This window comes from Mesocricetus auratus, unplaced genomic scaffold (genome assembly GCF_017639785.1).
Source record: "Mesocricetus auratus isolate SY011 unplaced genomic scaffold, BCM_Maur_2.0 Super-Scaffold_100007, whole genome shotgun sequence".
NCBI classification, from domain to species: domain Eukaryota; kingdom Metazoa; phylum Chordata; class Mammalia; order Rodentia; family Cricetidae; genus Mesocricetus; species Mesocricetus auratus.
Window position 1 is genome coordinate 54,632,601 of NW_024429191.1, and position 27,655 is coordinate 54,660,255.

Genomic DNA, 27,655 nt, shown 5'->3' on the forward strand with positions numbered 1-27,655 from the left:
GCTCAAGATGTTTAATCTTAATGTTGGGAGATATGTTCATGGATTTTGGTGTGTACCATAGCTAAAATCAAGTTTTAAATAATGACTTAAGGTTAGGTTAAGATGTTTTGGTTAAAGGCTTTGGGGTAGAAAATCTTTGGTGACAATTTAAAGTTCAGAAAGACACATTTTTAATAGTTGAGAAAGGGACTCATTGAGGTCAGGGAACAAAACAATGGCAGCCTGGCTATTGCTAGCTGATGTGCCTTTCTTGTTAGGATGGGTTGGTGATCAAAGGTAATGATTAATTCCTTACACCCATTTCTGCCCTCAGCTTGTTGATATATATATATATATATATATATATATATATATATATATATATATATAAAACCTGTTGGCTGGTTGTGGTGGTGGCACATGCCTTTAATCCCAGCACTAGGGAAGCAGAAGCAGGAGGATCTCTGTCAGTTCAAGGCCAGCCTGGCCTACAGAGCGAGTTCCAGGACAGTCAGGGCTGTTACACAGAGAAACCCCATCTGGAAAAAACAAAACAAAACAAAAACTGTTGATAAGTGGGTATGCACCCTGAGGATTTAAAGTAGAGCTGACTTTTTCATATAAGTTTAAATTTGTGACTGTTTTGTGATTTTTATTAGACTACCTTTTGAGATAAATAATAAAATGATTAGTCCTTTATTTGCAACTGAAAATGCAGCCTGCCAGTAAAAGAACTGGCTGAGAAAAACTGGCATGAACTGGTATGAAAGTATGCGGGTTCTTGGGAATAATTTGTTTTTCACCTGTAATTTGTAAAATGTTTAACCATATTAGAGAAATGGAAAACATGTTGTTTTTTACTTGTATTCATTGCTATCATTTACTTAAAAGATAGAATGTAACCATGTTGTAATTTTTATACTGCTTGAAAGGTTTTGCTGGGATATATAAATTGTAAGGGAAAAATAAAGAAGACACACATATACATAACATACATACAGCCATACATACAGCACACACACACACACACATACACACACACACACACACACACACACACACACACACACACACACACACACACACACACACACCAAATATCTGAGGTCAGTCTGGACCACACAAAGAGAGCCTATCTCAAACACACACATACACACACTATAAATCTCTGTGAATCTGTCGAATCATTGCCTACCATGACAAGGGGCAAAAGTCCATGAATGAGTATGTGACATGCTAGGTACATTTAAAAATAAGCACAGTAGTGCTACAGAGCTGGCTTGGTGGTTAAGAGCATTTCCTTTTCTTACAGAGAACCCAGGCTCGGTTCTTAGCATCCACCACCTGCAACTCTGGTTATAGAAGATCCATTGCTTTCTATAACCTCCATGGACTCCGTACACATGGAGTAGACACATACACTCAGGTACACACATACACAGAATGAATACATACATACATACATACATACATACATACATACATACATTATGCACACACACACACACACACTGAGCCAGAACCTTATCTGCAAGACAACACAAGTGCAGCCTCCACTTTAGAAAGCTTAAATGTGGCCATAAGTCTTCCTCTTAAGATTATTATTCTCAGGTAATGGAGAGATGATTCAGTGGATAAGAGCATTTACTGCACAAGCAGGAAGACCTGAATTTGTATCCCAGCACCATTGGAGGAGGAGGAGGAGGAGAAGGACGAGGAGGAGGACGAGGAGGTCGAGGAGGAGGACAAGGAGGACGAGGAAGATGAAGAGGAGGAGAACAAGGAGGAGGACGAGGAAGACGAAGAGGAGAAGGAGGAGGACAAGGAAGATGAAGAGGAGGAGGACAAGGAGGAGGACGAGGACGAGGAAGATGGAGAGGAGGACGAGGAAGAGGAGGAGGAGGAGGAAGAGAAGGAAGAGAAGAAGGAGAAGAAGAAGAAGAAGAAGAAGAGGAGGAGGAGGAGGAGGAGGAGGAGGAGGAGGAGGAGGAGGAGGAGGAGAGCGAGAGAATCTGGGGCTGAAAGAAACAGCATTTCCTACAAACAAAAATAACATATTCAGACTCACGCTTTTTTTACTTGACCAGGACGACACTCGATGTTGCATACGCCACACTGCCCCCATGACAACAATCCTTTAAGGATTGACACAAATGTTTAGCCTTTCTTAGTCATAGAGGAAAGAAAAAAAATAGCTATTTAGATTCCTCATAAGGTGTTTGAAAATGAGGGTTTTATAGGATAAATGGCAGAACTTCAATGAAGCAGCAGGTGTTTCTGCAAAAAAAAAAGAAAGAAAAACAAAACAAAAACAAAAAACAAACAAAAAACACCACACTACCAGAATAGGGTAAGTATGGTGGCTCTTATCTGTAATCCTAACATGTTAGAAGATGGGGCAGGAGGACTTAGACAAGGACAGACTGGGCTACTTACAGAGAGACCTTGTCTCAAAACAGTGAGGGAGACAATATGCTATCAAGGCTCATGTCCAGTAAAATGATATGTTGCAGTAATCAGATTAATCCTAGTTACACTCCAAGCTAATCTAGAACCCTTGCTTAAATTATAGCTAAGTGTTCTAGAAGCATTCACATGGATTCAACTTGTCAGCTAAAGACAGGGCACCCTTAGACTCTGCACCAGATGAAAGAAGCCCTGGTTAGGGAATGGCAGCCAGGCTCAAGCAGTATGAGGGACACTATGCTTACAGAAGGCTGACAGCCAGGCTGTTCCATGAATCAGTGCTGTCTGCATTCCAGGGACATGCTCTGACCACAGCAATTTTAGTGTGAAAACATTCTGAAAAGTAGAATACGAAAAAAAGAGATACAGATAGACAGACAGACAGACACAAACACATGCACACACATGTATGCACATGTACACACACACAAGATGGGGTTGGAGGCAGGTGTTGTGGTTTGCACCTGTAGTCTCAGCTACTGGGGAGGCTGAAGCAGGAGAAATGTTCAGCCATTCTCAGTTACTAATGGGAAATAACAGTTTAACTTAGAAAAGCTTTATCATTTTTAAAGTGGTAGGTTTAGGATGAAAAAACAAGTAGCAGTTGTTATTTACTTATTCATTACAGACAGATCCTCAGTATGTAGCCCAGACTGGCCTCAAACTCATGATCTTCTTGCCTGAGCCTTCCAAGTACTGGGATTGCAGATGTGCACTGCCATGTCCCCCTGGCATGATATGTGTGTGTATATATACATCCTTTAAAACTATTGCTATTTATTTCCTTAATTAATTTCATCAATCAATGGGCTTAATTTTTGTGGTGGTTTGAATGAAAATGGCCCCCATAGGCCTATAGGGAGTAGCATTATTAGAAGGTATGACCTTGTTGGAATAGGTGTGGCCTTATTGAAGGAAGTGTGTCACTGGGGTTGGGTTTTGAGATTTCAGATGCTCAAGTCAGACCCAGTATCACTCTGTCTTCATGCTGCCTGATGATCCAGATGTAAAACTCTTAGCTACCCTCTGCACCATGTCTGCCTGCATGCTGCCATGCTTCCTGCCATGATGATAATAGACTAAACTTCTGAAATTAAATGTTCTCCTTTATAAGAGTTGTGTGGTCATGGTGTCTCTTCGCAGCAATAGATACCCTAACTAAGACAATTTTCTTCCCAAGAAAGGATGGAAGAATGCTATACACTAAAACGATGGAAAGAAAAACACAAACACTCCTGCCACTACACTGCTAAGAACAAACTCAGCCACATACTAATCAGTACCATGTGGTAAAGCCCTAAGCCCAACCTGGTTCAGTTTGGAAACATTTCTGTCCTAACGCTTGAATTATATGAGGTGCTAATTTTCATGATAAAAAGCAGTGAATGTTTTCTCCTTGGAAAGTAACACACTTTTGTGATTTGGTTCATAAATCTTCATATCTCTATTACAAGTGAAGCAAATATTATTAATCTTCTATTCTAGAAAAAAGAGATTGGGAAACACAGCTTTGTGCCAGGAAAGGTGTTGCCTTGTCTGTCATCCTAGCAGAGGCAAGAGGATCAGGAGATCAAGACCAGTATGGCTACATAGTGAGTTCTTGCATAGCCTGGTCCATAGTGTGAGATATAGTCAAAAAAAAAGAAAAAAAGAAAAAAGGAGGAGGAGGGTCTGGAGAGCTGGATCAGTAGTCAAGAACACATGCTGCACTTCCCAAGGATCTGAGTTATGCTCCTAGTACCTATGTTGGGACACTCACAACTGCTTGTAACTCCCAGAGCACCCACACACATATTATACACACTTACATAGACATATACATACATAAAAATAAATCTTTAAAAAAAGAAACAAGCAAGCAAGCAAACCAACACACACACACGGAGGGGGGGGGACACGACAGAGAGACAGAAAGAGCCTAAAGGGGCGTGGACAGTATTGTGGGCTCACCCCTACAATAGCCCTGGATAATAACCAAGAACAGGTAAGAACCCCGTGTTTTGTGGGCCTGGCACTTTAGACTGGAGCGAGGATGAGGAGAACAGGAAGTCTCTGATGGCAGAGCACAGGGCTCCAAACCCAACCTGTTTCACTTTCTCATTTACAGCTTGAGTGAAGAGAGATGGCAGATTTGATCTTGGTAAAATGGGAAGTCATTGAGATTACAAAGACCTTGATAGGTTGAAACAATCAAGTAAAACACAAGATACAACTTAGGGTAGGAGCATAAAGCTAGCACAGATTTTAAAGAATCTATTGCACAAATAGGAAAGTTTAAGTGAGGCTCATACGAAAAAGACCTGGGGCAGTGGTACAGAGCGCTGGGCCACAGATGTGTTTGGTTTGGCCTTTGCAGTGTTTAGGAAAAACACCAAGCCAACATTTGAGAGCTGGGAGAGGCACAGAAAAATTTGGATTCCTGGCTTCTCTTGAAAAACTGATAGATCTGGCAACTTGGGGTCTACATTCAGACCTGACCACAACTGGGCTACAACTGGCGTGTGGTTGTCCTGTTGAGACCTGGCATTCACTCTCCCAAAGGAGACAGACATGGATCACATACTCTGTTTAGGTTGCTTTCTAATCTTCAAGGCCATCCTTGTAACTGTTGACATGAGTGCTACAGGGCACTGCCAATCAGTGAGGTCAACAAGGTGATGTGGCTGCTGAAAACCCCACCAAAACCCAGGGAGCAGAACAGTACCTTCAGCAGTGCCACTTAACTGCTGACGAGTTGCAAACGCCCCAGAGAATCTAGAAAAATCACTGTCTTCCCTCCAGAAACATAAAACTGTTTTTAATACCAGGGCATTGACAGACCCTGGATGCTCTGTAACAGAAAGCAGTTAGCTGAATGAAACACCCTCCATCTTCATCAGGCGAGGCATGGCTGCTTGCTAGAGTCCACTATTTAGTTTGATGATGGTTGGCATTCCCTCAAAGGAGGACAGGGGAGGGTCACTGGACCCTCACCTGAGAGACTAAGTGGTCTTCCCAATCATCTGTCTATAATTCTGCCACAACTGCACATGGCTTGAGGATCTCAGGAGGCACTAGAGAATGTAGGTTGGTGAAGACTATCATTAACGGGATGCTTCCCTATATGTTGCTATGGGGAAGGCATCACCTATACTGGGTAAAGACTTCCAAGTGTGACTGCTTTGGGGCTATCCACACTCCTGCCAGTAAGCCCTCATCTATGTACTGTAAGTGAATTCAATAAGCTCATTTGTCTCCCAGGGCGAACTCTGGTGAAACTGTACTTTAGTTTGTCATTGAGACCTTATGAGGAGGGTGTAGATAGTGGCTTGTGCTTCCCTAGAGAAGGAACCCTCACAACAAGGCCCCAGTCTACAGCAAGGAGATAGAGTACCCCCCTGCATGTTCACACAATGTCTGCTCCTAGGGATCACACATTAAGGGGATGCTGACAAACCCCATGCAGAGCAAAGAACCAGAACAGTGAAAACTCTGGCAATTACATCAGAGAGTTAAGGGAGTTCAGGATGACTATGTTAGAAAAGGAACACAACAGCCATTCTAAATGACAGAAGCTATAATGGGGAAAGGGATTAGGTATACCATGGTCCAGCTGGCAGAACTGAAACTGATGAAGGCCAGAACAAAGTATACTTCCCTACTCAGTCCAGTCTAAACGCATCTGGAATAGTGTGTCTTATGAGCCAATGCAGTTGTGATCTCCTCATCTCATACATATCTATGCTTCTATGGAATCAGAAACTTCCAGAGAAGCTATATAAAGTATTTTCAATTGGGTGGAAGCTCACAGTACAATTGCCTTACCTTTTTCCAAACCTGAGCTGCAATGATGAGCAGAGAGCTGGAGAGGGTAGCAATAATTCTCTTCCCTCCTAAACCTCAGTCATGCTCTACTCAAAGAAAGTCTTGCAATGGCCAAGCTGCACAAAGACACAAAGCCAGAGGCTGACCCTGCATCAGTGATTCTCAGTGAGCTTTCCTGGAACTGGTCATGCTTTGGCCCCTCTTGCAATTTCAATGCCAGCTTGCCCTCCTCTAACCTGCTCCTATATTCACCTCTTTCTAGCTATCTCCCAGTAGTTGTGTTTCAATTCTAGGGAAGCTGCATGAATTTCAGAGCATATCAGAGCATGAACTGACTCACTTTATCCACACATTTCCAACATGTGAACATCTAATTAAGGTTTTGGACTTATGATCTCAACAGACGAAAATGGGGAGGTCTCAGTGCCACAGGGACTTTGTAAGAGCATTGTAGTACGATTAGAAGAGGTCGCAGACTAAACCACTACATGCTGGCCTACAGGAGAGGTAGTCAACAACCAAAGGCTCTCCAAAATGTTTATTTAGCAAATTGTTAATCAAGCAGCTGGTGTTCCAAAAACTAAAAAACGGCCTTATTGGATCTTCAGTTTAAAAAATCTGCCCAAATATTTTTTTTAAAAATTTATTTATGTGCATATGCCTGTGTCTCTGTGTGGATTTGTATATGGGAGTGCAGTGTCCACAAAGGCCAGAGGCATCAGATCCCCCACAGTTGGAGTTACAGTAGTATGGAGCTGCCCAACATGGTTACTAGGAACCTTGGTTCCTCTGAAAGATCGACAAGCACTCCTAACTACTGAATCATCTCTCCTGCCCACAATTCTATCTATCTATCTATTTTCTATCTATCTATCTATCTATCTATCTATCTATCTATCTATCTATCTATCTCCAATACAAGGTTTCATCATATAGTCCTGACTGTCCCAGAACTAGAGCTCTGTAGACCACGCTGGCCTTGGACTCACAGAGATCCTCCTACCTCTGCCTCCTGAGTGCTGGGATTAAAGGTGTGTGTTACTACGTCCAGCCCTAAACAATAAAAAAAGAACTGTTCTCAGGGTTGGTAAAGTTCTCAGTAAAGGAGCATGAGGACCTGAGTTTGACCTCTAGCATGCCCCAAAAATGTATCTGTAACCTCAGTGCTGGGGAGGCTGGCTATCTAGGGCTTGCTAGGGCTATCTAGGGCCAGCCTAGCTCAATCAGTGAGCTCCAGGTTCAGTGAGATACCTTGCTTCAAAAAGCAAGACCTCCATACACTGATGCACACATACCACACACATGCACCACACACACACCTCCTGCTAAAAATGTCTTTTAAAAGGCCCAAGAGATGGTTCAGTGGCATGAAAGCCTAGTGAGCTGAGATCAGTACTGGAACCCATAGAAAAGTGGAGAGAGAACTGACTCTGCAAACTTGTTCTCTGGCCTTGACATACATGCTTATTACCCTCTTCCATAACAACAAATCATTTGAAATGTTTTCCAAGAGATCATTAGAGTAAGGTCTGGAGGCATCCATCTGTAACCCTAGAAGGTGGAGGTAGGAGGCTATAAGGGCAGAATGCACTGCATGAGACCCTGTCTCAAAAAGAAAACCAGCTCAAAGAAGACTCCATGATGTGCAATAAGGCTGAGTGTTCTGTACACAGGTGACGAGCTGCTCAGAGGGATGGAGAGAGTCCATCAAGGAAGGGAGCTTCCCTCTGTTCCCACTGCTGCTCTCCTGAGTATTCTCAGCCCCTGAGGAAACAAGTTCTGAAAGCAAACTGCTCATGTTCCATGGCAGGGAAGGAACATAGGGCCTGCTGACCGATAAAACCCAGTATTCTGGCATATCCGTAACCCCCTCATCTGTGATAGTCAGCTGGAGACTCCCTTTCAGCAAACCACCGGTCAGAGTCATGCTATCATCCCTAGGAGCTGACAAGGACAGAACCAAGCATGCTCTGGTGAAGAAAGTCCCCACTTGAACTGGCATTTCAATCTGCTGGAAGAGACAGATGGAGGGGATGACAGGAAAAGTGATTATTTCTTCTGGGCTTCCTCTCTGTCTGGATTCTAAGGAGACAACACAAAATTCCATCACGGACTGAAATGTGATCTAAACATTCTTGAAAACATGGTCTTGCTCTCTGAAATATGAGCTGCCCTGCTGGCAACCTGTGACCCATTTCCAAGTGAAGGTGGGAGAGGCATTCCTGAGGCCTACCCCTTCTGGAGCTTGCTCCCCCACGCTGCTTTTTTATGACCTACAACTTAAAACATAAGCAGCCAGGATGTGTACGGACATAGCATGACCCAACAAAAAGCCCTTTCTTTTCACATTCTTAGGATCTTAAATACCTGAGACACTTCCAAGTATTTTAAGGTTTCTGGTAAGCTATTCAAAATGTAGGCTGAGTCACAAAATACAGTAGTGCTATTCCAAGTAACAGTAACCTGGAACTATTCACACATGAATCACAGGCTAGAGATGCTACTCATTGGTAAAACTATGCACACTTGCCTAGCATTCAGAAAACCCCAGTTTATCCCTAGCACTGAACCACCACCATCCCCAATCAAACTTTAAACCCCTTCAAACATGACTAAAATGAAGTTTTTACAGTCTAGGGCAAGGGCATTTGTCTGTTTGCAATAAATAATCTAAGACACTCCAAATATTCACTGTAGTTGTATAAGGGACTATGCGGACTGAAGGGTAATGATGAAAAACAGTTCTTGCTTCCAAGGAGACTACAAACTAGCCAGGGGGCCAAGATCTACTCATTAGTAAGCCAAGGGAGAACAAACTCAGAAAGCAGGCACAGCAGAGGGCTGGGGGTGACAAGAGGAAAGACACACATCTGCCTCTCCTGTGTAGATGCAGACAGGGTCAGGTGAAGGTCAAGTCTCCTTGAGCCTAAAATTCTAAGTCCTTTGGTGTTATGCAACTGGGATAAATAAAATATCATGAAAAAAGAATCAGTATTTGGGCTAGCCCTTAAATGGGTAAAGTTTTAAAATATAAAAACTGGAAGAAAGTGAAGTAAAAGAAAAAAAAAAAACAACAGAAAACCTAATCTACTTGAGGCCTTAGTAGTAAAGACTGATTATTGACCTGAAAGATCTGGAATCCCTGATGAGAGAGGCAAATTTGAGAGGAATGGTCTAGATCAGATTAATACATCAGAAAGACCCACCCGAGATTCTATGGGAGGGGGGTCCTGGACTGGGTAAAAAGAAGAAACGGAACTGTGTAACAGCATTTACCCCTCTCTGCCTGATCTGGATGCAGCATGACTAACGCTCCTGCTGCATGGGTACTATACTGTCAGAGAGCTGGTCATGGTGGGCTGCGGTTGTAACCCTGGCACTCAGCAGGCCAAAGCGGGAGGACTGAGAGTTTCAGGACGGCCTAGAGTTTGAGGCTAAGCAGTTAACACTGTCTCAAAACCACCAAGGGCTGGGCCTGTGGTTCTGCGATGGAACACTTGTCTAGTGTACACAAGGCCCTGGGTTTGCTCCCCAGTGCTGCGAAAAGCTGGAGAGGACAAATGAGAGGAGTGAAACCACCCAACAGTGTGCAGCTGACTAAGTGAGCGAAATGAAAGGGAGGGCCAGACACTGCAGGGAGGAAAGTGGGAAAGGCAATCTCAGCATTTGTTACGACAGCAACCTCTGAAATATGATGCCTAAACAGACTCCAAATAGAAAAGAAACTGGTTAACAGTTAACATCTGCCTTCAGTCCTGAAGAATAAATACCTCCTCTCCAGAGGCTTCTTCCCCCTTCCTCTCCTTGCAACAGCCCTCCACAGTGAGGAGGAAAGAACCCTACAATCCTGAAATGAACCCAGTCCTGCTGGCTGTCAGGACAGGTGTGAGGAACCATGGCCGCCTCAACGTCTACAGCAATCAAACTAATACCAAAAACCAAGCTGACAGATAAAAGAAGGGACTCGAGTTAGGCACGGTACATAGGACATGTCTGAGCTGGTGAAAAACTGGAACTCTTCAGTTTGTCCATCATAGCCTGCAAGATGCTGGCCCTGGGTAAGTTGTGTATTAATATATGATCTGGGTCTGGAGGACACTGAGTGAGAGAGCTCGTGGCTGGCCTGCAGATACTGCCCCAGACATGGTGGGGCAGGTCAGTCATGCTTCCTGCTGTTGAAGCGCAAACAAACTGACCAACATTTTGGCCACTTGGTTTTTGATCTTTATAAAATTAGGGGATGGTAACTAATGTGGAGGGATGCGTCACTTACTTGCCTTCCATCCTGCCCCACATTTGTTTGACCTCTTACGACAGTACGGATATTGTCATCCAGTCTCCTGGCCGGAAAAAAAAAAAATGATAGGACATAAGTCATTCAAATAAATGCAACTCTGGGTAGACCAAAAGAAACACACAATCAGTAATTCACTCATCAACTTCTGCACACTGCACCTATTTAATGCAGAAAATCACACGAGCACAAGGGATAGAAGAACAAGGCCTAGGACCAAGGAGCAACATGAACACAAGAAGTCACCACCAGTGCAGATTCAGGATTACTTTTGTTTAAAAACTGGTAACAGTTAACATTCAGAAGCTGGCTGAAAAGACCAATAAAACTGTTAAGTGTTTTTCACATAGTAAACCAACAATGACAAAGTTACAGATGTTTTACAGAAATAAGCCAGCAAATTCAAATTAGCAACTGCAAAATCCCTACTTTGGAGACCTTACAAGGATCAAGGAGCCAGTATGATTTGCAAAGTCAGTGCTTACTCTTTTTGCCCTGATGGTGCAGCCTGTCAGAGGCAGATCTATGGCTTCCGGCATGTCTTTTCCCAGGGACTCAGCAACAGTGACTGCATGGCGCCTCCACCTGAGGGATTTCTACCAGCCAGCTTCATTTTGCACTTGAAGAATCTATTTAAGGTATGGTAGCAAGAATGCAGGAAATAGCTAGCTGACAGGGGTCTCTGGTGCATCAGGACGTCTCTACTTTCTATATAAACTCTGGCAACTTTGAGGTCTCCTCTAGAGCCATTATAGCTGAAGCCAACAAAACAAGGAGGCTTTTTTAAGGCTTACTTATTTTATTATTTTATGTGTGTGAATGTTTTGTCTGCATGTATATATGTATGTATGTGTGTGTGTATGTATGTATACCATATATACGCCAAGTGCCTACAGGGGGTGTCAGATCCCCTGGGACAAGAGTTACAGACGGCTGTGAGCAGTAACGTGGGAACTGAACCTGGGTCCTCTGCAAGAGCAACAAGTGACCTTAATCCCTGATCTTCCCTCTAGCTCACCTTGGTGCTTCCTAAGGCACCAGTAGAACAAATCATTTATGGAGCAGTGCCTTTTACTGAAAGACCTAAAGAATGTTCAGAAAAAAAAAAAAAAACCTCACCTTCTAGACTCAAGTGAACGTTTTCCATCTTCAAAATGAGTTTTCTCATCAAAAATCAAACAATAGCCGGGCGTTGGTGGCGCGTGCCTTTAATCCCGGCACTGGGGAGGCAGAGGCAGGCGGACCTTTGTGAGTTCGAGGCCAGCCTGATCTATAGAGCGAGTTCCAGGACAGCCTCCAAAACAATACAGAGAAACCCTGTCTCAAAACACCAAAAAAAAAAAAAAAATCAAACAATAACAAGCTAGACATAGTGGTGCACACCTTTAATCCCAGCACTTGGGGGACGGGGGACAGAAGCAGGCAGATCTCTGAGTTTGAAGCCAGCCTGGTCTACAAAGCAAGTTCCAGGACAGTCAGGGGATATAGAAAGACCCTGTCTCCAAAAAAAAGAAAAACAAACAAATGCACACAAAATCTCCAAAATACATTTGAAGCAATGAAACAAACTACTTATATAATGAAAATACACTTATTTAGTGCCTATTAGGTAGCAAACTTATAAACCTAGACCTAGATAGGCCAGAACAAGGCTACTAGGCAGGAAGTACTAACATGGACAATCAGGCCCTGGGTTAACTAAAGTCTTTAGTTCTGGACCACATCCAAGTCAATCCGCAGATCAATATCGTTGTTACAGATAACCAACAGGTATAACCCCATCTCCATTGCTGAGTCTTAGCTTAAAAAAGGTAAGCCTACTAAAGAATAAAACCATTAAATATTGTAGAAAAGTTTTTGCCTCCTTTGAAAGTTACTTTTTCTCCTCCTCTCCCTTTTCTTTATTTTTTGGTAGGGTCTCATGTATCCCAGGTAGGTCTCAAACTCACCATGTAGCCAAGGATGACCTTGAATTTCTGATCATCTCGTCTCTAGTTCCCATACATTAAGATTACAGGTGTATGCATCCACACCTGGTTTATGGGTTTATGCCATGCTGAGGATTGAATCCAGGGCTTCGTGTATGCTGGGTGTACAGACAAGGTCTCACTGTAAGCCCCAGCTGGCTGGGGCCTCACTATATAAAACAGGCTACCTCAGAACTCAGAGACCCTCTTGAGTCTACTCCTGAGTGCTGGGTTTGAAGGTGTACACCACCACAGCCTGTCTGATAACCGTTTTTTTGGTTTTTTTAACAGTCTATTCCAGCTCCCTTCATTTGGCATAGGCAGTTAAACATTGGCCACAGAATTCAGTTCCTTGCCATAGAGTTTACATGAAAACCCAGGAGAAATAAATATTTTTAAATTTGAGACTTCAGTGCTTTCATCGAAAAATGTGATTCAGATATGAGTAAATTAATGTTTTGTTTTGTTTAGATTTATTTATTATGTATACAGTGTTCTGTCTGTATGTATCCCTGCAGCTCAGAAGAGGGCACCAGATCTCATTATGGGTGGTTGTGAGCCATTATGTAGTTGCTGGGAATTGAACTCAGGACCTCTGGAAGAGCAGCCAGTACTCTCAACCACTGAGCCATCTCTCCAGCCCCGTAAATAAATGTTTTTCACTAATTAACAATCATATGTGTTACTTACCTTATTTTCAGTCTAATTTTGTTCACGACATCATCTATGTTTGCCAGAGACTACAATGAAGAAAAAAAAAAGAGTGCTGGCTGTTATTTCACTTTCTGGAATTCTCTTTCACAGGGATATGATGATACCTCAAGAAGTTTAATCTTGATACTATACTTAATACTTTTAAAAATAATCTCATTTTTAAAACTGTTTTTGGTTTTGTGCATAGTGCACATGGTATACAAATGAGTATATATGTATGTATGCATGTTTGCATATCCTGTGAGCACACATAGGTGCACAGGTCAGAGACTGATATCAGCAGTCTTTCTCAGTCACTCTCCACCTTATGCACTGAGCAGGGTCTCTAACTGGACCCAGAGCTAACCATCAATTCACCAGTCTTCCCTGCCAGCTTGCTCTGGAGACCCCGTCTCCACCTTCTGAGTGCTGAGATTACAGGCAAGCCACCATGCCCAGGGTCTACATGGGTGCTCAGGATCCGAACTCAGTCCCCACACTTTTCCCCTCAGCAGTGAGTGCTGAGCCATCTTTCCAGCCTGACTCTTTGTCAAACTAAGCAGTAGTTGTCAAATACACCCATTCTCTTTTGTGTTTGTTGTAACACAGCCTATGGCTGCTTGTATACCACAGTGACAGAGCTGGGAGGCTGCACAGGCACTAAAAGACTGTCTGGGCCTTTGTGGGAAGCTTGCTAAAACAGAATCCAGAAGGCTGAGGGCTGGTGTGGTGGTGCACTCTTTTAGTTCCGGCATCAGGAGACAGGACCAGGTGGGTCAAGGATGGCCAGAATTACAAAGTACAAAGTAAGACCCTGTTTCAAAAAGAGAAAGACTGACAAATCATGAAATAAACTACAGCAAAGAAATGGGACAAATGAATAGAGTTGCATGAAAATGCCTAATTCTTTTCACACACCGCTGCTGGGGAGAGCTGGGAACAAGGTGGTTCCGGAACAGATGAAATTACTTCTCACCTTAGAAACCAGAACAACAGCTCTCTGAAGAAGCCAGTGACTGCAGAAAGCCGAGAGGCCCTCTGAGGACAAGGTACTAGTCCTCAAGGTCCTCCCTGAGTGACAGAGCCCTTCAACTGGGAACATTCATCAAGCTACTCACTTAATATTTGTTTGCTAACGCTAAGCATAATGGTACACACCTGTAATCCCAGCACTCAGGAGTTTGAAGCAGGAGGATCACAAGTTTGACTCTTTCTCAAAGAAAAGAAGAAAAATACAGCCTGGCATGGTGGCACACACCTTTAATCCCAGCAGATAGGTCAATCAGTGAACTTGAGGCCAGCCTGGTCTACAGAGTAAGTTCCTCTCTATAACACTTACCCTTCACTAAGCAAGTAAAGTTACTTTTATGAAAGTAGATACATTAGGAAAATGTCTGGAAGACCATACATTGTAACAAGCCAGTGGCTGGAATGTAGAAAATCTGAATTAGTAGCTTGAGGAAAAGAATTTCAATGTTTCTTCTTTTTGCCTCTGAGTGCAATTGCCTACACTTTAATTCATCTGTAATGATGGTCACAGACTAGGAAAACAAACGAACCTAGAGAGAAAATGTGATGAAATGGTGCCCCCTGGTGGAAGATGGAAAGGATGGTAGTTTTCTAGTTCCCCAACAGAAACTTTTTCTCAGGAGGAACTATGCTTAAAAAATTGCTTCTGGCTCTCTGCTGACAGGAAGAAGCCAGAAACCTTCCAGGAACAGACTTGAGATGCCACAGTAGCCTGTTCACAACTCTCCTTTTAAGCCAAGGTTTACTCTGAATTTTCAAAAATCCAAGAGAAAAAGTGAAATGTGGAAAAGAGAAGTGACTTTGTTGGAGAAATGCAATTCAGCTGGGATGAAATTAGTCCTACTCTGTTAAGTTAGTCCCTTCAAACTGGACTGGGTGTGATTTAAATCGCCATCCATGTAGGAACACTGATGACCTGTCCAGGACCTTTTGTCTGGTCCACCTCTGCTACTGCCAACTTGCTGGAGGGCAGTTCTTCAACCTTCCTGAGTTTCTAGGAAAATGGGAGTAACAGTTCCTGACCCTACTAACTGCTGGAACCCACAACTAAAACAACAGCAATGGGGCTGGAGAGATGGCTCAGGGGTTAAGAGCACTGACTGCTCATCTAGAGGTCCGAGTTCAATCCCCAGAAACCACATGGTGGCTCACAACCATTTGTAATGAGATCTGGTGCCCTCTTCTGGCCTGCAGTGATACATGCAGACAGAACACTGTATAGGTAATGAATAAATAAATCTTTAAAATAAAACAGCAATGATGATTTTGTGTGTGTGTGTGTGTGTGTGTTATTGCTATTTGGAGACAGGGACTCACTGTGTAATCCTGGCTGTCCTGGAACTCACCTCGTAGACCAGACAAACCTTGAACTCACAGAGATCCACCTGCCTCTCCCTCCTGAGTACTGGTTAAAGGTGTACATATATTCTTTAAAATATATATTCTTTGTATCATGTTTTAAAATGCAGTTATACATCTGTGTAATTATTTTGAGTGATTCTTAGAAAACAGTGTTATGGTTTAAACAAGGCCTTCTTGTCTAAGGATTATCAAATTCAACAAATGGCTGTATATATTCTTTAAATTGTGTGTTTGTGTGTCTGTGTGTGTCTGTGTGTGTGTGTGTGTGTGTGTGTGTGTGTGTGTGTGTGTGTGTGGCTGGAGAGACAGCTCAGCAGTTAAACGCACTTGTTCTTCCAGAGGACCTGAATTCAGTTCCCAGCACCATAATTGCCTGTAAATCCAGCTGAAGGAACTCTGAGCCTCTTCTGGCCCCTGAAGTTGCCCAATCATACATAGATACACACATAAATAAAACATAAAAATTTTATGATGTTTCATTTATTTGTACGTGTTTTTATGTGTGTGTCTAAGTACCATGGCTTGAGTGTAAAGGACAAAGGACAGCTTGTGAGAGTCTGCTCTCTTTTGTTATGTGGGTTCCCAGGATCAAACACAGGTCCTCAGACTTAGCAGCAGATGCCTTTACCTGCTACCTGTTGAGTCTTCTCACCAGTCCATGTGTATATTCATTCTCTCTGTCTCTCTGTCTCTCTCTGTCTCTGTCTCTCTCTCTCTCACTCACTCACACACACACAGACACATAATCCACTCTCCACTCCCCCCCACACACACATTTTTTAAAAATGTTTTAAAATCCAGCTGTGGGCTGGAGAGATAGTTCAGCAATTAAGAGCACTGACTGTTCTTCCAGAGGTCCTGAGTTCAATTCCCAGCAACCACATGGTGGCTCACAACCATCAGTAATGAGATCTAGTGCCCTCTTCTGGCCTGCAAGCATACATGCAGACAGAACACTGTATACATAATAGATAAATAAATCTTTTTTTTTTCTTTTTTTGGTTTTTCGAGACAGGGTTTCTCTGTGGCTTTGGAGGCTGTCCTGGAACTCACTTTGTAGACCAGGCTGGCCTCGAACTCACAGAGATCCGCCTGCCTCTGCCTCCCAAGTGCTGGGATTAAAGGCGTGCGCCACCAACGCCCGGCTAAATAAATCTTTTTAAAAAAATTTTAAAATAACTGGTTGGCCGGGCAATGGTGGCGTATGCCTTTAATCCCACCACTCAGGAGGCAGAGGCAGGTGGATCTCTGTGATTTCAAGGCCAGCCTGGTCTACAAGAGATAGTTCCAGGACAGCCTCCAAAGCCACAGAGAAACCCTGTCTCAAAAACCAAAAACAAACAAACAAAATAGTCATCGTGGCACACACCCCTAATCCCAGCACTTGGGAGACAGAGACAGGAAGATCTCTGTAAGTCCGAGTCCACCCTGGTCTACAGAGTGAGTTCTAGGACAGCCAGGGTTGTTACACAAAGAAACTGTCTCAAAAAATAACAACAATAAAGTTATTAATGTTAGCATTTAAGGGGCTGGAGAGGTGGCCTGGTAACTAAGAGTACTTGCTGCTCTTGCAGAAACAACAACAATAAAATTATTAATGTTAGCATTAAGGGGCTGGAGAGGTGGCCTGGTGACTAAGAGCACTTGCTGCTCTTGCAGAAACAACAACAATAAAATTATTAATGTTAGCATTAAAGGGCTGGAGAGGTGGCCTGGTGACTAAGAGCACTTGCTGCTCTTGCAGAGAACCCAGGGTTGGTTCCACACTGGTGACTCTAGTTCCAGGGAATCTAACACCCAATTCCAACAATGTTTTCTGGGCTCTGTGGACACTGAAGCATGTGGTGTATTTAACACGCAGGTGTAACACTCATATATACATAAAATAAAAAAAAACAATTCTTTTGTAAACTAGCATTTGAGAAATCTGGATAAAGACAGTCAGGAATTTGTCATCACACCTTTCTAAATCAGGGACACTATTAAAAATAATATGACTTATATATAATTATGTATATAGCATATATAATTATAGATTATAAGACTTTTAATTACAAATATAAAATAGTTATGAGGTGATGGGGAAGTCCTGTGTATATGTCAATAAAGCACTGTTGGCCAATAGGGAAGCAAGATAGGTGGGACTAGGAGTCGAGGAGGATTCTGGGTAGGAGAAACACAGAGAGTCATCATGTAGCCCGCCAGAGAAGTAAGATGTCCGTCCAGTAAGAGAAATACTTAGATGGGTTAAATACTAAAGTCAGAGCTAGCCAGTAAGAAACAAGCAAGGCCAACAGCTTCATAATTAATACAGTGTCTTGTGTGTTATTTGGGGACTACAACACAGCAGAGCCCAGGCAACTGGCGGGGTAAAAACCATAGTGGCTGGCAAGGAAAAGGCTTCTCTCTACAAGGAGGCATTTTAAATTGTTCAAACATATACATGACCAAAAATCTAGACAGCTAGAGCGTGCAGTGAAGTGCAGGCTTTTGCTTACCCTGCAGTTTCTCTTTAGCAGAGGCCACAGATTTGAGCCAACTTCTGGTTTACTTTCTCCAACAGTCTGAGTAAAAAGTACATCGAGGGTGGACTGCACCCTGCCTTTTTACTCAGCTATTCCATGCCATTTCTTGAATTTGATAATCCTGAGACAGGAAGGTCTTGGTTAAACCACAACACTGTTTCCTAAGAATCACCCAAAATAATTATACAGATGTGCAGCTGCACTTTAAAAATCAGAGAGGGCTGGTGAGATGGCTCAGCAGGCAAAAGAACTTGCTGTGTAAGCCTGACCCAGACCCTGTAGTGGATGGAGAGAACTACCTCCAAAAGCTGTCCCCTAACCTCCAAGAGCACACACCATGGCAAAAGTAACCCTGCACACCCACACATCCACACAAAAATTAGCAGAAACCTGTAGACAAGGCCCATCGATAGAAAAAAATAGATCTTAAGGGCATATTTATCTGATGGCCCTTCTGCTACCCCTAGAGACACTGGACAGGCAGGTTAGGAGACAAGGACCTGGCCATCCAAGAATAAGGTTATCAAAAGAGAAAGAGGACTCAGTACATAGCTCAGTGGTAGAGCACTTGCCTAGCATGCATTAAGTCCTAGATTCAATCCCTAATTCTCTCTCTCTCTCTCTCTCTCTTTCTCTCTCTCTCTCTCTCTCTCTCTCTCAAAAATAGGCCACACTTCATCAGTTTTACAGCTTTCCTATTGGACAAACATGAGGGAGAGAGTGCTAATGTTTAGTGTGGTCACTTCACAGAAATTCTTTTCCTTAACCCCGAGCCATATGAGGTACACTACTATCCACCTCCGGGTTAAAATTTAGGAAGTAGATTCTGACAGGACAGATTTTTGTCTAAGATTGTGGAGATATTTCTGATTATAGTCATTGCTCATATATATTATATTATATATACGTATGTGTGATAGATAGAGAGATATCAATATCAATATCTTTGGGCTTGTTTTAGTTGTTGGGGCCTGGTGCATGGTAGGTCAATGTTCTATCACTGAGCTATACCCCCAGGCCATGCTACCTCTCTGCAACACCTGTTTCTGATGGAGCTGCCACACCCCACGGTTCAGTGAAGCCTATGATGTGGGAGTCTTCCCTGGAGTTGGAGGAAAGGCCTGTGGGAATCCAGCAACTAGACACATCACTGGAATTGGTACATGTCTTTGACAATTACTCATCTGGCTTGACTGTAATAGGGCTGTACTGCTAAATGTTCCAATTATTGAAAAGTATTTCCTTCATTTTAATAGTTCGGTAAAATAACCCTTTCCTCAGGAAGGTGTAAGTGCTATGAGTATTTACTCTTCTTTCTGTGAAAACAGATGCTTTTTTAAGAGACAGACTAGAGTTATTTGCCACCTGGGTTTTGTTTGTTTGCTCTCTTTTTTCTTTTTTTTTTCTTTCTTCTTGATAATAGACTCAGAGCATCTTGAGGTCAGTAAAAATTATTTTTTATAATTCTTTTTTAGACATGATTTTGCCACTAGACAAGGCTTGACTTCAATTCATGACCCTCCTGCAGTACGGTTACAGGTGTGTACCACAGTTAAAAAGTCAAAAAAGTTTGTTTAGTTATACGTGAGTGTCTACATGTATGTATGTGCGCCAGATGTATGGTGCCTGAGAAGACTGTAAGAGGACACTGGAATGTGTGGAACTGGCATTTCAGTTGGTTGTGTGGGTGCGGAGATTTGAACCCAGTCACAAAAATTTTACTCCTTAGCTGGGTGTTGGTGGCACACACCTTTAATCCCAGCACTCAGAAGTCAGAGGCAGGTAGATCTCTGTGAGTTCGAGACCAGCCTGGTCTACAAGAGCTAGTTCCAGGACAGCCTCCAAAGCCACAGAGAAACCGTCTTGAAAAACCAAAAAAAAGAAAAAAAAAAAAAGAAAAAAAAGAAAAGAAAAAAAGAAACTTCACTGCATACTATCATGCATCATGATCAGACAAGACATAGAACTGAATCTGGGGAACAACATGCTTCACTTTAAAAAAGTGTGTGTATGAATAGGTCCAAGATCTAACTCTAACGCAGAAACTGACTTTGTAGAGCCCATTCTATATGGAGAAATACCTTTGCCAGCCTGGGGGAGGGGGCTGCCTCAAGGAGATGAGAGGACAAACTTAGGAGAGGACTTACCCTCTCTGAGGAGCAGATAGGAAGTGGGGTGGGGGGAAAGAGGGGGAGGCGAGAGGGGGAGATTAGGATTGGAATGCAAACAATACATTTTTAGAAATCTTTAAATATGTGTGTGTATACAATCATTTCAGAGAGAGGTGAAAAACCTGGCAGCTTCCTATGGAATTTCAAACACTGATTTTTGTTTGTTTGTTTGTTTAGTTGAATTGGCATTCTTTTTGTTGTTTTGAGACAGGATCTTACTATGTAGCCCTGACTGTCCTGGAACTTGCTACATAGAGTAGATTTGCCTCACATTCACAACAGAGCTCTTCCTGCCTCTGCCTCATGAGTGCTGGGGCCAAAGGTGTGCGTCATCACCCCCCAGCAAATCGGCATTCCTGATAAGCAGAAAAAGGCTCTCTGAAGCCAGTTGTTACCAAGCCTCTATCACTAGCTAACCCCAACTTCCCTTCTCAGAAATGCTGAGCAGTGGAGGCTAACTACAAAACTTCCAAAAAGACAATCACACAATTCAACATTTTTCAAATTTTATTTTAAAAAGTAATGTATTTTTTGCTGGGCGGTGGTGGCGCACGCCTTTAATCCCAGCACTCGGGAGGCAGAGGCAGGCGGATCTCTGTGAGTTCGAGGCCAGGCTAGACCGACAGCCTCCAAAACAATACAGAGAAACCCTGTCTTGTAAAACCAAAAAAAAAAAAAAAGTAATGTATTTTTAAAAACTAGACTGTCAAACAAATCAGAAAAAAAGGAGATAGACAGACAGACAGATAACTTGTTATTAAAGTCAGGAAAACTTTAAGATCCTATGTGTCATTCCGCAGGGAAGCCTCAGGATTCTTAACCCTGCTTGCAGCATATCCAATATCACATTTCAGCTGAGTGTTCTGTCATGTTTACTTATTGCTCTGCTCATTACCCTCACTGCACAAGAGCATCAACACAGTGGAGAATCCATCGCTGCTGAATGTCTAGAATGCCTAGTGCAACCGATGCCAGATCAATGCTAAATCTTAACAGTATAGTTGTGGTAGATGTGTACAATACAATAATTACTACTGACACAGACAAATGCTTATTTCCTTTTAAATGTAAGTGCTATGAAGATTATGAAGGCAGACTGTAAGTTCTGAGTTCATAAAGACTATCTCTGATGGCTGACTCTTCCATCTTGGAATCAAGTTCTCTCTACCAGCCTCAATGAGTAAAAGAATGGATGGATTTTGTTTGCATAGGCCTCTACTTTCATCTTTTCAAGCACAAACTGAGTGGCTCCATCTCAGGCCGTGTTCTCTCCACCCAGCCTACCCATGAGGCTCTTGGCATTTCTCTGAGGGTCTTTTGTGTTACACTCCTCACTTGTCCTCCTGCCTCCTACTTTTAGTGTGACCTTCTTACCCTGTCTTCCTGTCTTTACCTCATCTAGAATAGTGTTTCACAAGATCACAGACTGCCAAAGGCCTGGCTCCTCTGGTATTAGGCCTCGGTATAACAGGAACTGCCTGAGAGAGAGCCTCCCTTTAGGCTCTTTTAAAAGGATTCTGTCCATGCCACCATGTTCGATGGCTACACATGCTCCCAGCAGATCACCAGCCATACTGAATCACTTCTTGTTTGTTTATTTCTTGTCTTCCTTCTCATGCTCACTCCATGAGACCAGAAACTAACCTGCTACATAGACCATTTCTCTCTAGTTTCTAAAACAGTCCTTGTACTTAATACACTTCAGAAGCGACTGGAAAGTTTGACTGGCTGACTGAATAAATGAACCCTTCAAGAACTGGCTGAGCCAGGTGGTGGTGGCACACGCCTTTAATCCCAGCACTCGGGAGGCACAACTCTGTGAGTTCGAGACCAGCTTGGTCTACAAGAGTCCAGGACAGCCTCAAAGCCACAGAGAAACCCTGTCTCAAAAAACCAAAAAAAAAGAAAGAAAAGAAAAAGAAAAAGAGCTGGCTGAAAGCTTCTGGGTTTAGATTTTCCAAAGAACCCTGTCTTTTCACTGCACTCTTCCTCCCGTCTCTCACAGCACTCAACAGTGTCCTGTCTGCTCTGATCACACACACTTTAGTGGCAAGGATGCAGCCCATGCTCAGGACAGTGATTGACAGCATACGACAGGTACCCAGTAAACATTGGCTTAGTGAATAAATGAAAAACCCAACGTTGGGCATGGTGACACACATATGTATGTCATCTTAGTGCTTGCCAATGAGGCCTTCCTTCAATTTTCCAGCTTTTAACTATGGATTGCTGTAAGAAAACCCCATTTAGGCAAATCACACATGAGAACATAAATAAAATGTCTACAACTTTACATTTTAAATGCTGCATTGTAAGTTGGGATTTATCCTGCCTGTCTCACCCCTACTTTTCCCTCCTATATTATGACCCCAATTTATAACACAAAATATGGTGAGGGATAAGGGAGACTCTCACTAACTAGAGGTACAATTTCTAATAATATGTTCTGCAAACGAAGAACTCTGCTACTTCAATTGGCTAACTGACCCAGTTAGTTACGGTGGCGTTTGATTTGAATTTAATGTCATTTGTTATCACACTAGTCCCTACACACAGGATAAGCCAGAAGCCACTGGGAAGAAGGAAACCTAAAGCTGTATACTTACTTGCTCTGTTGGGAACAGAGTATTGATATACTCAACAGCATTGAAGTCAGCTTGATCGAGAGGATCTTGGCTTGGAAATACCTATATTAAAAATGGGATTATTAATTAAAACATGTTGGACATTACAGATATATACAGGTCTGTTTTGGCTTTTTTGGTTTTGGTTTTGGTTCCAATTAGAAAAAACAGGACCAGCAAGATGACTCCAGCAAAGGTACTTGTCATTCAAGCCTAACGCCCTGAGTTGGATCCCCAGAATTCAATTTCACAAAGTTGTCTTCTGACCTCCACATAGAAGCTAAGACACATGCACCCAAGTATCACATCACATACACACACAGAGAATACTAAAACAAGGGAATAAAATTATAAAAATAGGGAATTCAAAATTTAATCTTTGTATTAGACAGTAGGTTCTTTTTTTTTTTTTTTTTTTTTTGTTCTAAGACAGGGTTTCTCTGTGTAGCTTTGGCTATCCTGGAACTCTATAGACTAGGCTGGCCTCCAACTCACAGAGATCCACCGGCCTGTCTCCCAAGTGCTGGAATTAAAGGTGTGTGCCACCATAGTCCAGCTTAGACAGTAGGTTCTTGAAGACAAAACAAAAACAGAAAATTTCCAATTTTTTCATTTTATAATGCTTCATGTATAGCGGATTCTCAAGAAAATAAGTAGATGCTGGGACACAGGAATCCGGAGACAAGAGAGAAAAGTCATGAGAAGATAAAAGTTAAGGAGCATCAAAAAGTGTCAGCAAAAATCAGAAGCAAGACACGCCAACTAACAAGTCTTTCTGAGTATTCAGAGCAAGTGTGGGCCTACAGATGCTGCTTCCTGATGCTGTTTGTTGTTTGGTTTTTTGAGAGATGATCTTACCATGTAGCTCAGAATACCCTGCAACTCATTATATGGCCCAAGCTGGCCTTGAACTGGTCCTCCTGTCTTAGTCTCCCAAGTACTTGGATTACAGAGGTATGCCAGAATGCTTGGCTCCTGCTAATATTTCTGAGTCAAGATTTTAGACTTCCAAAACTGTGACAAAAAAATCTATATCTATATATACATATATGTGCACATGCATATGTATATATATATAGATATAGATATGTTAAAAGAAACAAATTTTTTGGATGAGAGTACCTACCAAAGTAAATCTTTAATTTTTAACCCTTGTAGTGCTGATATCCTACACAATAAAACACTGCAATGTGGACACCTCCTACTAGTAGAGGACACAGAAACCTTGCTGACAGTCTTGGTTGCCTGAACGGCAGTAGTCACATACACTGAAGTAACATTTACCTATTCAATATTTTCTTATGGGGGGGGGTGGGGGGAGGGCACGGGAGGAGGGGAGGGAAAGGGAGAGGGACCTGGAACTGACTTGTGAAGCAACCTTGTTTCTTATCTAAATTTAAACTGGAAAATAAAATAAAATATTTTCTTATAATTCGTGTCTGTCTAGTCACATGTTGTGTCGCAAAGCCAGTAAGCCCGGGCATTTGAGGTCATCACTGTCAGCTACATAGGAAGTCTTAGGCTAGCCTGAGTAATATGAGACTCTGGCTCAAAAAAAAAAATGTTGCAGAAAGAAAACGTTTGGTCCCTCCTCCGCACACAAAACAATATGTATGTGCATGTACATATGTTTTGAAAGACCCCTACCCAGGACCCCCTAGGAAAAGAAAAGCAAGGCCAGGCCATTGCCTAATGAAAGAAACCCAGACCAGGTGTCTCACCCTCAAAACAGGATGTCTGTGATCACTATAGCAGTCATGGGACCCGGATAATAATTGCTGAAGCATGCTGGGAACTTTCATATGACAATACTAGAAAACCTAGTCCTTGGCAACTACCCTGGCCCCCAATTGTGTCTGATCACTATAGCAATCATGGGACCCGGATAATAATTACTGAAGCGTGCTGGGAACTTTCATATGACAATACCAGGACACCTAGTCCTTGGCAACTACCCTTGCCCCCAGTTGTGTCTATGATCACCATAGTAGTCATGGGACCAGGATAATAATTGCTGAAGTATGCCTGGGTCTTTCATAAAGTAATACCAGGAAACTTAGTCCGTGGGAACTACCCCTGCCCCCAAGATGAGCCAATGAAATGCCTGTTACTTATGTAACCATTGAAACTCTATAAATATTGTACTCCCTGAAAGCCCGGTATGCTCTGCACCCGAGTTGCAGTAGCATCCGCAGGCGCCTGTGTACTCAGTAAATCACCTCTTGCATTTGCAGCCAGTGGTCTGGCCCCGGTTCTTGGGCAGAGGGTTCGGTTCAGTGCCCGGCGCTTTGATGCCGAGGTTTTTCAGTTTATATTGTAGTGCTGGGGATCAAGCCCCAGGGCCTCATCTGTGCGAGGCAATCTTCTACAACTTAAGCTACAGCTTCTGCTAGCCCTGAAGAAATCTTTATGCTTCAGATAACATCAAAAAATGGAAAACTTGCCAGGCAGTGTTGGCATACACCTTTAATCCCAGCACTCGGGAGGCAGAGCCAGGCGAATCTCTGTGAGTTCGAGGCCAGCCTGGTCTACAGAGCGAGTTCCAGGACAGCCTCCAAAACAATACAGAGAAACCCTGTCTCGAAAAACCAAAAAAAAAAAAAAAAAAAGGAAAACTGAGCAGGATGGTGGTGGTGTACGCCTTTAATCCCAGCACTTGTGAGGCAGAAGCAGGTGGATCTCTGTGAATTTGAGGCCAGCCTGGTCTACAGAGCGAGTTCCAGGACAGACAAAGCTACACAGAGAAACCCTGTCTCCAAAATCCAAAAGCAGCAAACAAAAGAACCCCATCATTTCCACCTCACACTGTACACCTATGGTGGGAGTACACCACATGCACATAGGATTACACAATTAATTACATGCCCTGGGCAGAGGGAGTGATGGGGATCAGGGCCCGCCATTGTGGGCCGGTATGAGGAAGTAAGGGGATTATCCACTTCCTCTAGCTGCTCCCGGTTTCTGCATTCCTCTCTTTTAGTCCCCGAGTATCATCCCAGGCATTAACAGATTTCACACAAGGCCACAGCCCTTGACTTCAGCTACTTCCTCCGGTGACACCCACGAAGAGCACAGCTGGCTCCAGTGCCAGCAGAGGAAACACGAGACTCTTCATCAAAAGGCCTTTAGACACTGTATCTCATGGACAGTTCAAAGACTTTCAAGAGGAACATGGATGGCTGAAGTGGTACTCACTGTCTCGGGAACTGACCTCCGGGTAAGATGTGATTCTGTAATATCAACCTGTTATCTAATACTCTTTACAATAATGCTATTGCACAACTACTTGCAGGATCTTTAGAATCTTGAACTAATAAAATAAGAAAAAGATCTAAACTCATCTTGACATTAGGTGTCTGCTAACTAAACCTTGAAAACTTGAGAACAGAAAAAAATGTAGCCAGGTGGAGGCGCATGCCTTTAAGTCCAGCACTAAGGAGGTAGAGGCAGGTGGATCTCTGAGTTCCAGGCCAGCCTGGTCTATAGAGTGAGTTCCAGGACATCCAGGGCTACACAAAGAAACCCTATCTTAACAAAATAAAAATAAAAAATAAAGAAACTGTATTACAAGCCGGGCGTTGGTGGCGCATGCCTTTACTCCCAGCACTCAGGAGGCAGAGGCAGGCGGATCTCTGTGAGTTCAAGGCCAGCCTGGACTACCAAGCGAATTCCAGGACAGCCTCCAAAGCCACAGAGAAACCCTGTCTCGAAAAACAAAAAACAAAAAAAAAAAAAAAAGAAACTGTATTACAACATGTGATAACAACAACAATGTGATATTTTGACATTTCCAATTCAAACAGTAATTGACCATATTGTTTCTTCCATCAGAGACAGGAAGTCTGAAGTACAACTGGAATGTAGGCATTTTCTGGCTGAAGGAAGCAGAAACTGAAGGAGCATGGCCCCAGCACTCTAAATTTTACCCAACAGGATATCAGCCTTGAAATGTAACAAATGTGGTTTGTAGGAGTAAGACTAGCATTCCTCCAAAACACACACAGAAAATCTGTAAGTGGGACAATATAAGCACAGTATTTATAGTACAGTGGCAGAACCAAGGTTAATTATTAATGGTTGAGTTGGGTCTACCAAGAAAATTCCAGGACAGCCAGGGCTACCCAGAAACCCTGTCTTGGAAAAAAAAAAAAGACAATAAAAATATCAATTGTCCACATATACTAATTATATAGTAGAATTAATATGTTATTGGGCAAACTTCCTAATAGTCATTAAATGAGGCATGCTATTCCTTTCTGTTCTTTTCCACTACTACTGGGGATTGAACCTAGATCCTAAGGCACATTCAACAAGTGCTTTAACATATCCCTAGCTCCTAATGTGCTTTTTCTTACATCATAATCCCATGTCAATTCCTTAAGGAAGATCTTCCTCCCTTTATGAAGAACAAAACCTATATGGGGCTTAAACAATTACTTCTAGTATGTTTACCATAAATATTAATATACTGGACAAGGAGATTTAGTCAACAAGAGAACTTGTTGGGAAGAAAGGACTCAGGAATATTTTCCAATGTAGCCAAATAGCAAAAATTCTCAATCTTTTAACATTTTTACTGTATTTATGTGTGTGTGGCCTATGTTTATGTTGGGACACAGTCACACATGTATATGTGCAGGTCAAAAGTAGTTCTCTCCCTCTACTTTGAGGGTTCTGAGGAACAGACTCAGGCCACCTGGATTGGTGGTAAAGTCCCTTTACCCACTGAACCATCTCGATG

General features: G+C 42.7%; 1 protein-coding gene across 1 annotated transcript in view; it reads right to left on the reverse strand.

The window, feature by feature from the left end:
• Vps53 (VPS53 subunit of GARP complex) overlaps positions 1-27,655 on the reverse strand; it is a 134,692-nt gene that overhangs the window by 105,888 nt on the left and 1,149 nt on the right. The window contains exons 2-4 of the mRNA XM_005067384.4: positions 22,897-22,977; positions 13,201-13,250; positions 10,523-10,589 (exon numbers count right to left, since the gene is read on the reverse strand). Of these exons, the coding sequence (XP_005067441.1) occupies positions 10,523-10,589; positions 13,201-13,250; positions 22,897-22,977 (198 nt within the window). The remainder of the gene's footprint in view (positions 1-10,522; positions 10,590-13,200; positions 13,251-22,896; positions 22,978-27,655) is intronic.